Below are 12,371 nucleotides of genomic sequence, written 5' to 3'. Positions count from 1 at the left end.
CTTGCCCTAAATTAACAAAATAGCTTAGTCTTCTTTTGTCTTGAATTCTATTTTAACCTTGATCTGTTAATCTATTAACTTTTGGACTTTGCATAGGGATGACTCAATTTTAAAACTACATACAGAAAGAGAACAGGAGAACCTTCACAACTAAACTCTTTTTTAGTTAATGGGTCTATATACAGTTTGAAGCAGTTTTTTTCAGCAAATTGGAAATAATCAGCAAAGAATGAGCACTCAATTCATTTGAACAAAAGTTAATTGCTCACAAAATGAATAATAAATGTGATTTGGAGGCCATGCACTGCAGACCCTAGAACAAATTCCAACTCATGGCTATCTACTGTATAAGGGGTACCACATCAGGGTATGTAATAAAGTAGGCCTAACACAGATTAAAAATCCTTTGCAATAAAACTGATATTTAGCAAACAATTGCATGTTTTGTCTTCAAGAGACAGAGCCTGGCTCGTCCTGGAATACACCCGGCTATCAGGCAAGATATTTTCAAGGCCTGGTGTGTTACGACCCCTGAATTACTGCGCGTAGAGTTGCTCTTTGCTGGAGGACGAGTAACATTTTATTTCTGGTCACTGCTGTTCCCTCTGAGGCACCATGTCATCCATCTTGTCTCTTGTCTTTCTTCAGGGAGCTAACGTGCTCCTTCTGTGTGCTCATGGAGGTATAGTGACACAGGTTTGAAGTGCACGAGCTCCTCAGCTATAAGGGCCTGGTTTGGTAGTAGTGTCTGTGCTCCACACACCAGTACACTCATCGTGTGTGTGTCTGCACGCTTTCAAGGTCTCCTGTAGGCGATATGCTCTAGTAGTGTATATGCACTCTTTCGTGTTTAAAGTACCCTTTTTTTTCGGTTTCATACTGTTTTGCTAGTGGTGCACCAATTATCGGTGAACGATGGGTGACGAGGTGCTCGCTCTGTGGTGCTCTCTGGTGTTGCTGTTCCTTGCGGTCTCTGCTTTGGTTATTAGCAGTACAGAACTCTGCAGCTGCTCATGGCTTTATTAGCTACAGTCCTGTGCTGCTGTCCAGCTTCTGGTCAGCAATTCACTAAATTATTCAGGTCAGCAATTCACTAAATTATATTCTAAAGATGTTTAGATCATTTTTCTTAAGGTCCTTTACAACTGATTATTCAAATGTTCACCTCCATGAGGGAACACACACTTTACGACACACTTGGGAACCTGGTAGAAATTAATGCATGAACACAGGTGACTAAATAATTGGACCAATTATGCAACAGAGACTGAACAGACCAAAACTAGAAAACACCACTCCTCTTTCTTGATAATAACAGGGAACCTAATGATTGTAGTGGATCTATTTTCTGACACTGTAGTTTCTTCTCTAACAGTTAATAGTATTTAATTATCACTATTGTTTAAGCTCTGGGTTGATGTTCAAGTATTTAGACAAAGTACACTAGTAACGTTAATATTTTCATAAAATACTATTTTAAAAATAGTATTTATTCAAATATTTCATTGTACATAAGTAAGGATAGCCATTTTTTATCTATGGGCAAAAATGTAACTCTAAAAAGTATCATTAAAAGATATGATGTAGATAGTACATCATTAACCATATTTTATTGATAGTACTAAGATAAATGAGTTTTCCTGCTTAGTTTCCTGCAACATTAGCAGATACTTTAAAACCTGTGAACAGTACTGTACACTGTAAATTATGAGTAATAAGATGTAATGTATACATATGTTTGAGAGAGAAGGGAAGGAACAGATTTTTTTATATTATGGCTTTATATACTGTATTACCCTGGGCATTCTCTGCTTCATGTATAGGTACATATGCATGGACTTCAAGGGACTCAAGATGCCATCTGTGATGAAATTCCAAATTAAAAGTAGGAGTTGCAGGTAAAATGTATGTCATTGGAATATCTTCTAGCATTGTTTTACCATTTCAAATTACCCTTGCACCTTAATCCAAGGTGATTACCTGTAAGAGAAACAGTACGTTATAAATGCAATTTAAATTTCATACAGAACATCCAGTCCTCTAAACAACCATCCCTCTTATTTAGCCTGAACACAAGCATGGTGGCACAGTGGTGAGCATTGCTGCCCTGCTGAGCTGGGGCCCTGGGTTCAGTTCCTGGAGGGCTATCCGTGTGGAGTCTGTATGTTCTCCCCATGTTTGCGTGGGTTTCCTCCAAGTTCTCCAGTTTCCACCCACTCTCCCTAGACATACCGGCCAGTGGCTTCTGGGACATTCGGCCCTGGTGTGAGTGTGCGTCTGCCCTGCGAAGGAGGGGTGTCCCGTCCAAGATGAAGCCTGCCTTGCGCTTGCTACTTGCCAGGACAGGTTCCATGACAGTGGATTAATACTACCAATGTCAAACATAAATCACTTAAACTCAGGAGGCTTGAGCCCTGCTTTAAACAGAGGGCTAAAACTTTTGACAGGTCGAAAGACTGACTGCACTTTATCAGGAGGGAATACTGTGTAGTAAAACTAATCACCACCTGTTTTGTCGCATGACACATAAAGGCATTAGGAGCTGGCGTGGGGAGGAAATCAACGCATTTTCTCTGCCCTGAAAGCAGAATTTGAAACCGAAAGGCAGCTGCCCCACTCATCCGAAACCAGCAGATTAAAAAGGCACGCAGAAGCACAGGTCCTCCTGGTTCACCTCAGAGCTAAACCACCAGAGATGGCATTTTCACTCTGGAGCTCCCTTGCACACAGCTCGCAGTGCAGGGGGCCACACAGGGGCTCTACACAGAGCAATTTAGGGACACTAAATTGTCAGGGGCAATGCCACATCCAAACACTCTTTATTCCTGCCAGCGTGAGGCTAAAATCATTGAACACACAAGCTCAGTTAATAGTTGAGTACAGCACCAGCGAAATTAATTTGGTACAGTCTGCTATCTGCTGAACTTGTGTGTTCAGATGCTCTGAGATAACAGGCTAGGCACAGGAAGTGATGGAGTGAAGCTTTTACCTTTAACCACAGCATTTACTCTGGAGTTTAAAGAGCACCACGGGTCAGTAAGACTGGCTGGCTAGAAACTGTCACAAAAACGGTACGTTTTCATGACTCTACTAGAATTAAAACAATTATCCAGTTTCTTGTCCCCCAGGACATGAATTTAAAGCAACCGGAGTCCCAATTGGCCTACACTGCAGTATCTTGATCTTCAATACGCTGTCAATTATGTTTTCAGCCTTTGAATTCAAATACCTTTTTTTTCCCTCCCGAGAAAAAATTTCCAACAAGAGATATGCATCATTCATGTAATTATACACGATACATTATCTCGTATGATATCAGAAAACAAAGACCAGCCCCTTCCACTGCATACCTTTATCAAGACAGGATCTTTTAACTGTGAACCGTTAGGCCACGCTGCCTCTAGTGAATGCTACACTTCAGCAAGTGTTGCATCAAAGACAGGAGGTCGCTGACTAATTTGACAGTGGGCTGTGACTTGTGGTGATCAAAGATCGACTGCCGACAATGAACTCAAAGGGTCCAGGCTTCCTTTTCTTCAAAGAATTCTAAACCTCATGAATATTCATTTCTCACAAACGCTCCTTCATTCGGTTTAAAGCGTTTCAGTTAAAGGTTGTTTAAAAAAGGTTCAGCTCTCAAGAATACTCAAATCAGAGATGAAGCAGTAACCAGACTTCTGTTTCCACTTAAAAAAAAACTTTTCTGAAGAAAGGAAAAATTGCATACTTGCAAGGTTAATTGTACATCAAACATTTGCATGTTTTTAATAAAGCGTTTCAGAACTGGGAGAGTGAGTAAGCCATTCACACTTTGGGAGACATGACAACTACACTACTGCCAAAACATGAATCAAGCTTTTTAGATATTCCTTAATTCATATTTCTTTAGTGTTTGCTCATACATACATAAAGACCGGATTCCATTAGTTAGCTGTGCCAGCTGCTCTCTGCAGTCCTGTAAATACCAACCTACACTTAAACACCGACAGGCAAACTGACACTGATGGACCCTATCTTTCACTCATATCAGTGTATCTAGGAACTGTTATGCTGCCGTTTGGTAAAACTACCTAAAACTAGCAAGATTACGTTTTACTGTATCACCTTTCTAATGTGGTCACAAACATAAAAGCAGAATTCTGTCTTCAAGGGCCGTGTCGATGTCTTTAGATTTTTTCGTATATCCGGAGAAGATGAATATATGCGACATGCATTTTCAGTGTTTGCTAGGTGAAAGTTTGAACAGCATCAGGATTATGAGCTGGTGTGATATGAGGGGCTTTCTTGATGTTAAGTCCCTAAGTGTTGAAATTTATGTTATCACGCCTGTGCTCCAGTTCTTATAAAGCACTAAGCAATACTCCCCACCTCAGAGTATCATCTGGTGGTTAAAAGCAAAAAACATTATAAAGAAGAAAAAGCACACAATGACAGTAAATGTTTGAAATATACAAATGACAAAGGTTTTTATTTTCAGTATTTTTACAAAAATATGTGGAGTACTCATTGTGAAATATATCTTTGCTTTAGAAAAATCATCTTACATACAAATGCACTACACATCGAAGTCACAGACCACAAACTTGAATTTAAAGCTTGAAAATGGAAAACTTGAACAGAAAACAACATTTATAGATAACTTACTTAGTGCCTGAAGCCAGTTATCTAGTTATTTGATCTCCTGAAAAAACATGGGAATGAATCAACATTCCAAGCAGTTTTTGTGTGGATTTGATAAATGTGACCTTAAGTCTGGGGTATCATATTGTAGCGCATTCGGCTAGGAGAGAGACAGGGACTCAGGCTCTTGTTACAATATGAACCCCTGATGTAACAAGCCTTACAGCAACCTGCTTGACTTAAAACTGCCCTGCACGAGATCTAAAATTATTGCTCTATATGCAGTACTTTGTCAGCAATTGCACATTTTAGATCTGCTCCATGACATCAGATTAGTTAAATTAAGGACCTATAGAAGCTGAAAGACGTCTGTTTTATAACGTGGGCTGGGAGTGGGGGTGAGAATTTCAGAAAAGGTCTCTTTATTCTGAACGTGGGAAGCTTAGACGTGCGCACTGTATGGTTTGAAATCTGACCGAAAAGAGAGACCTTGACATCAAAGAGAGAGTTTCTTTCTTTCAAAAGTAAAAAAAAAAACACTTTCCATTTTCACAGACAGAAATTATAGATATTGATCAAAAATGACTCTTCCGCAGTTTGTATAAAAGATAACCAAATCGGGACTAATTATACCAAGAGGCAAAATTAAACTTAAATGCAAGAAATCGGTATGGGAGAAACAGGCATTTGTTGCATTTTCAAGGCATCTCAGTATATATTATGAATTCGATCTAGTGAAAGCCGTTACTCTAGAGACACTCAATTTCATTTCGTGTAAATACACTACGGTAAATATTCAGAGCCATTTCTAAATCTCAAAACATGTAAAGGGCTCCCTCTAGTGGTACAAATACAACATGAACGAAAAGGAAAGGTACTGTACTAATCCAGCACAAGCCTGCGTGTTAAGGAGACAGATCATTAGAACTTTGTGATTTTAAGGATTTTAAAACTTAATATTACAGTTCAGTAATTTCTGCATAAACTGCATTATTAATGTAGCAATACAGAATACACTGCTTTGATGATAAAAGACTTGAAAGAGTAGAAAAGTTATTTTTCCTCACCTGAGCATGTTGTTGAGCAATGTATTGTTTAGCTAATATTATTATAATTTACTGCAATTCACTCACAAGCATCAATAGTATCCTTAATTAATTTTAATCTGCAATCCTTTAACACATAATAAAATCATCAACTGTATTACTCAAAACACTTCTCATATATTAGTATACAATTACACAGTGCAGCCTTTAAAAATAGAAGGACTGACTCTTCTGTTCTCAATCCTTTGCAATCCTTTCAGAGCCATGTTGTTCTCCTAAAATAAAAGAAATTGAATGGGCATTCAAAACATATTGGAAAAATTTCTACCAGGATTTTACAGATAAAAAGAATATTTCAGTTTTATCCAGTCTTAACACATTCTGCTCTACATACGCCTTCAATAGCGTTTTCAATTTCCAACACTTATCTTATCTCTTTCGAAACTGAAAACTCTCTCAGCTTGCTAACAAAGCCATGAGAAATGCGGTCACTTTATTGCTCCTCAGAATTCCCTCACACCATGGAGGAAACGCGTGAACAATCAAGATTTGTAAATCCAGTTTTAAAAAAAAAATACTTACAGCCCAGGCGTTTTGTATGGCTTGGCATTGAAATACTCCTCAGGAGTGCAAGTTTTGATTCCTCCAAAGTAATCCAGCACCCAGACTTTCGTGATGTTCATCTTGGCAAAAAACCACCCGTGGTCTGGGGGCCAGTCCATCATCTCCGGGTGACGGCTGAACAGGGCCTGCTTAGCAACCAGGGCCTCCGTGTCGTTCACCTACACCACAGGAGAACAGCTTTCCGTCACGGCTACCTCTGTGCGGCTACCTAAGGGCTGAGCCACATCTGGGAATCCTTACCCCCACCACAGCTCTTCGGGGTGAAAATTAATTCAAACATCTTTTTTTCTCAAACGAATAAGAATGTTGTTAACAAAAATAACCATAGTGTTGACCTGCGTTTATGTTGTTCATAAGAAGGCTTTTTGGGGACTCCAATTAACATTTAGAGGGGAACTGCAGTCCCAAATTCTCAGATTAGTTATTAAATCTCTATAACAAAATAAATTCATCGACGTTACAGAATTAATACATTTCGAACTGGGCAGAAAAATTGTGAACTTTGTGAAAGTTCCCACAAATTGTGACGTGAGGTGGCCCTTCCTGCTCACTAGTCTCCGTAATGACTAATGTTACTGTGATGTACGAGCGAATAAGGACAGGTTGTGCAGCACACAGTTCACTGCAGAAATGTTCCAACGTGATCTGTGTGCAGTGCCAACAAGTAAACAGAATTTGTCACCACAACCGTCTCAAAATTGAAAGCAATATTTCTATTGGATTAAAAGAAATGTTTTCACAAGCCTGTTTCGTTACAAGGTAATAGGGCCGTTTCACGTCACCGGACGTGCCTCGTTCTTTTGCTGCCTCGTTCTGAATCGCAGAACCTGGTGCTGTGCATCCCTGGAAATGTCGTCTACTGTACGATGTAAATTGGAGGTTTTACAAGTTACTGGGTACAATGTACTTTCACTGTGGGTTGAAATGCACTCGTCAATGCTGATTCTTTCTAACCCCTGAAATATAAAAATAGTGTTGCAGTTCCCCTTGAATAAAAAGAGGATACTTGTACCCACTTGTCCCCGTCATGAATAACACCCTTGGGCCTCCGCTCTGCGGGGTGAAACAGCAGAACGGGAGGCTGGCTGGTCAGGAGGAGAGATGGTGCATGAGCGTACCTCCACCACGGACCCAGACAAGATGATGTGAGCGCACAGCGGGCTCTGGGGGTCGTAGCCCTGGCTCTTGCAGTACTCGGTCTGGGCCAGGGACATGGAGAGGGAGGCCGTGGGGTTCGCCTGCAGCACAATGAAACAAGCGTTAGGGGCTCCCCCATCCCGGCCCTCTTGACCCCCGTGTCTACAGGCGTTTATTCCAAATGCGCTCTTGGTTTTTTAACGGGAGCCCAAACTTCCACTTATACCTTCTTACACTTATATATATATATCAATTCTACAACTTATACTATACAGTATCGTTGTGCAATAGAAGGAGCTTTTTTCTTTCCAAAACACACTAAGGAAGGGTTTTCTGATCAGATTATTTCAACCACAGGCACAATTATACGATAAAATTCAGATGGTTTGTAAACCAGCTGAACCCAGAACAAGGAGTGCCATGCCCCACGCTGGGCAGTGAATGACGCTGCCTCTATATCATAAACAAAATAACAAGAAACATCTTTATCACTTAACATATTCATTATGTTTCTAAAAGCGTTTGACAGTGAAAGCTGCACGGTCTGAGTTTGCAGGAGTCACACACTGTATAAGAACAAAAGCCAGAAACGCATTTCAATCAAGACGCCGACAGCTTTGCTAAATGATGAACGTTTCCTTGTTGTCGTCGGTAAATCAAGGATTTGAGATAAGACAGGGTAGCAACATGAACACCTGTGCACAGGCATTAGAAGCAAACCACAGATAACAGTAAGCTCCCAGTGAGGGAATTAACTGACTTCATTAAAACATGAACACATACAACAACCTAGGGGATAAATACAATGGACAAAAGGTTACGTAGATTTCAGAAATGTTTCCCTGTTGCCAAGGTAGTTGTAGACCATTAGGAAATCTGTTGGCAAGCATGGTCACTGTACGTTATACACAAGCCAAGGAAGGGTGCTTACCTCAGAGCACCTCCTGATCTCAGTTTAACCATCGTCTTGACCACCTAACTGCTCGTCTGCCCACTGACAGACCCTGGGCTGTCAACTCGCTATATGAGTATAGCGCAGCACCAGCCTGCTCAGTGCAATTGGTACGGTGCCACTTGCCTTATGCCAGTTCAATAGGCCGACACTTTAAAACCATGATGTGATATGTGCCCGTCTGGTAGTATAGTAAGCTTCTGAATGATGTAGACCATATTCTTAAGATGGTACAGGAAAGGAACTCTATACAACACATATATACTAGAAGAAAAGAAACGTGTCAGGCACAACCGAAATGTTGTGTTTCTTTTCTTCTCTTTTCAGCATGGAATAAACCTTTACTTGTTCCTTTGCAGCCTACGCATGCTGACGCAGCTCCCTACTTGAACTACATATTTACTAGGTTTACTCTTACAAAGGTATCACAATATGGACATTCTGCAATAAAGCCCTATTACTTTATTGCATCAGTCACACAAGTAATAAAGACATTTAGGGCTGGGTGGGATATTTTCGCTCATGTTGTCATTAAAGACAGTCAGCGCTTTTACTTCCATAAGAGAGAAGTGAAAAAGGTCAAGTCTGAAACATCTAGTCAAGTCATTTTAAAAAAAAACAACTCATCGTTCATCACATGCTTTGGTGGAAAACTGCTTGCTCACTGGTAAGGAGAGCAAACAGAAGTCAGTTAAAAAAAACAGCTGAGTCATTTAAGATATTTGCGCAGTTCCTTTTATCTCACATCGCCAGGAGACTCGGTTCAGTATTACACCTCCTTTACTAGGGTAAATGAGCTATACTCTCACTATACAGTACATGCAGAACTATCCAAAATATGATTTTCCAATTCATACTGAATCGTAAAGGTAATAAAGTGCAGGATTTACATCTTACTCCTGTCTAGACGGCTCATATTTATACAAAAGGTACTAGACCTACGAACAAAAATGTAATTAGACAAACTAGAAAGGAGCGAAGGAGATTTATATCATACACACGTGATGATTATTTCAGCCTACACACTGAAGTCACCCTGGCTACACCTCATTTAAACCACAGGACAGTGCACGCGTTAGACGAGCGTTACCTGCAGATCCTGCACGGAGATCTCCATGCGCGTCAGGTACATGTAAGGGACGCCTGTGCCGCTGCCGGGCGGCCCGTCGCTGACCGAGAACACGTTGGAGAACGGCTGCCCCTTCACCGGGTCGTGAGATGAGATGGTGGCCATCGACGCCCAGTCGCAGTTATGGGCGATAAACCGGGCCACGGCGGCGACATCGTCGTGGGGGGGGATGCTGCGAGCAGCGCACGGGAAGAGCAGGAACACGATAACCCACTTCCCCAGCGGCGTCATGTTGTCCCCCTTCTCACTCCGCGGCGCTGGAGAAAGTTGACATTAACCTGGCCTCTCGCCTTTGCCCCGTGGGCTGGCTGTTTATCGGCCGCGGTCACATGACCGCATGGGCTGCGGTCACATGACCGGGACAGCGGCCCGTGCTGTCGGGAGCCGCGAGAGCTGGAGAAGGCGCGGGGACTCCTCCCAGCAAATACTGTAACTGTATCTTGTGCTGAAATATAAAATTGTTATCATTATCAATGCGGACTTATTTCTGACATCTGGCGACCAAAGCCACAGAATATTATTTTTTTTTTAATTTTTCGTTTTTAATTTGTGGCTTTCCTTTTCGTCATCCTACCGAAAGTATAAAAACGCCTTTTTTTTAAAAAAACAAACAAAAAATATCAGAATAATTAGTACGAGAAAGTATCCGGCATCTGTTATAAACTCGGTCCAAACGAATACAGAAACATTTCCCTCATGCATGCTAATCCCTGATATGTGCCTCTAGTTTTAAAATACGCCTGTCCTGAGACATACACAAAACGGCGCAGATGGTACATTAGGAGAGTGATTGTCCATGCAATAAGCGAATTTGACAATTTTACAACTCTGTAACTGATGGGAGTTTTTATCCACTCTCTTCGTGTTTCACTTTAAAAAAAAACCCAACGCTATTCACTCGAGAGACATACAGTTTCAGTTTCTAACTCACTCATCAACTTTTGTTTATATGGCTTAATCTCTTCTGTTGACCAGAACGGTGTCAAGTATTTGTTTTTTTATACGTCAACAAAGTAAACGTTTGGAGGAAAAATATTGGACAAACTTGTTTTTCGGCTTCAATCTCACTGAAATTGGAGCCGTTGTAATCTATAACAACCTGGCTCGAAAGATCAAACACTCAAATTCAAAATTAATGAAATATTTAAAACATCTTAATACCGGATAAATGGTGTTTATACAGTACATTTATATTAATTTACATGTACTAATTTATATCCTCGGACAACGCCTCGGAGGTCAATTAGTAGAATAAAAGTTTTAATTTAACAAATACACCTTCGTTTAACCAGAGATCTTACCTATATTTAGCAGACTTTTTTTAAAAAAAAATCATGTCAGTTATCTTCATCTTACCACACCTGAGGCAGAATAAAATGTTGCTGATTGTTTCCGCTAATGAGAAGCCCACACAAGCTGCGTTGAATGAACTTCGGCTTTGACCGTACACGCTAAACTTTAACAAGGTGAGAGTAATAATTGCAACAAGGAAGACAGGTGACCTGTTAGCCAATTAATTTAATGAGGTGCGTCGTCTATTGCTTAAAAGCCGTAGAGACCACCCATCCCCATAACACTTTTTTTTTTTTGGTCTTTTATCCTCTGTGGGGTCTGGTGAGATCTTGGTAGAAGGTAGGTGAGTTATAAATTCTTATTTCTCTTGACCTTTGTTATAGAGGTTTGAGGCAGCGTGTGGAATATTTTCGATTTCCTCATAAACGAATCGATACTTTGCAATCGCATGCATGTTAACGCACTTACTGGCTCAAGCGGCATGTTTCAGTACCTATGCAACGCCGGCTACCGAAGCGAACCGAGCCCGCTAAGCATGTTGTCATGGAAATGGAACTATCAAGGAAGCCACAAGAGAGAGTTCTCACCTGAGTAAGGTCTTTATTGCAATATTGGGAGCCCTGCTGCCACTTTACGAAGTGCAACCAGAGACTCAATTTGTTACAAGCAGTACAGGGTTTTTATAAGATCTTGCGCTGTAAGAGAAAGCTCAGCACTTTGTCCCGTCTAAAACTTCTCCTTTCCCTAAGACAAAACAGATTACATCATAAAACGAAAGAAGAAGCACCACTAGATTTGTTATTCAAAGCTTATCAGTTACTTTCGGCTAATCTAACGGCCCAGACAGCATATATTGTCTTCTAAAGTAACCTAAACAGTGTACTTTGACGCACTGTTTTCTAAAAATCTGCACCTACTGTAGCACAGCAGTTACATCCTTGAAATATATTTTCTAAAAGCACCAATATTTTTTTTTTTTGCATAGCTCTCTACGTTTTAAGAATCAATTTACTTACTAGATTTCCATTTCAATGTCCTCACATCTACCCAGCAGCATGTCTGGCCGTGGCAAGAAGGCACCCTCCAAAGTCAAGACCGAGGTCAAGACCCGCTCAGCCCGGGCGGGCCTCACCTTCCCGGTGGGCCGGCTGTTCCGCCTGCTGAAACGGGGGAACTACGCTCACCGGATCGGCTCCGGGGCCCCCGTCTACCTGGCCGCGGTGCTGGAGTACCTGACGGCCGAGGTGCTGGAGCTGTCCGGCAACGCCTCCAAGGACAACAAGAAGCAGAGGATCGTGCCCAGGCACATCCAGCTGGCCGTGAGGAACGACGAGGAGCTGAACAGGCTGCTGGGGGAGGTGACCATCGCCGAGGGGGGTGTCCTGCCCAACATCCAGGCGCAGCTTCTTCCCAAGAAAACCAAGGCGTCCGCCCGTGAAGATGGAGGGAAAGACCTGCAGTCGCAGGAGTTTTAGTTCTGTTGGGTTTTATATCGGTGTGTGTGCGCGTGAAACTTCTGCTTCCAATTTTGACTGCTCTAAAATTGGATGTTGTCATTTGATTTGTGGAT

At 41.4% G+C, this 12,371-nt stretch overlaps 2 protein-coding genes across 2 annotated transcripts; one reads left to right on the top strand and one right to left on the bottom strand.

Moving 5' to 3' along the window:
* Window positions 1-4,438: 4,438 nt before the first annotated feature.
* Window positions 4,439-12,082, bottom strand: creg1 (cellular repressor of E1A stimulated genes 1). Its single transcript, XM_088914952.1, has 6 exons — window positions 11,818-12,082; window positions 11,389-11,545; window positions 9,470-9,953; window positions 7,409-7,528; window positions 6,249-6,448; window positions 4,439-5,941 (listed from the first exon to the last, which is right to left on the bottom strand). Exons 3-6 carry the CDS (start codon window positions 9,737-9,739, stop codon window positions 5,923-5,925), a joined length of 609 nt encoding a protein of 202 aa, XP_088771078.1. The 5' UTR covers window positions 9,740-9,953; window positions 11,389-11,545; window positions 11,818-12,082; the 3' UTR covers window positions 4,439-5,922.
* On the top strand, window positions 10,886-12,303 carry h2af1al (H2A histone family member 1a like). Its single transcript, XM_088914953.1, has 2 exons — window positions 10,886-11,140; window positions 11,853-12,303. Exon 2 carries the CDS (start codon window positions 11,857-11,859, stop codon window positions 12,274-12,276), a length of 420 nt encoding a protein of 139 aa, XP_088771079.1. The 5' UTR covers window positions 10,886-11,140; window positions 11,853-11,856; the 3' UTR covers window positions 12,277-12,303.
* The last annotated feature ends 68 nt before the right edge of the window (window positions 12,304-12,371 follow it).

This window comes from Atractosteus spatula, chromosome 4, assembly GCF_055471065.1.
Source record: "Atractosteus spatula isolate fAtrSpa1 chromosome 4, fAtrSpa1.hap1, whole genome shotgun sequence".
NCBI lineage: Eukaryota > Metazoa > Chordata > Actinopteri > Semionotiformes > Lepisosteidae > Atractosteus > Atractosteus spatula.
This window is presented reverse-complemented; position numbering and strand designations above follow the sequence as displayed.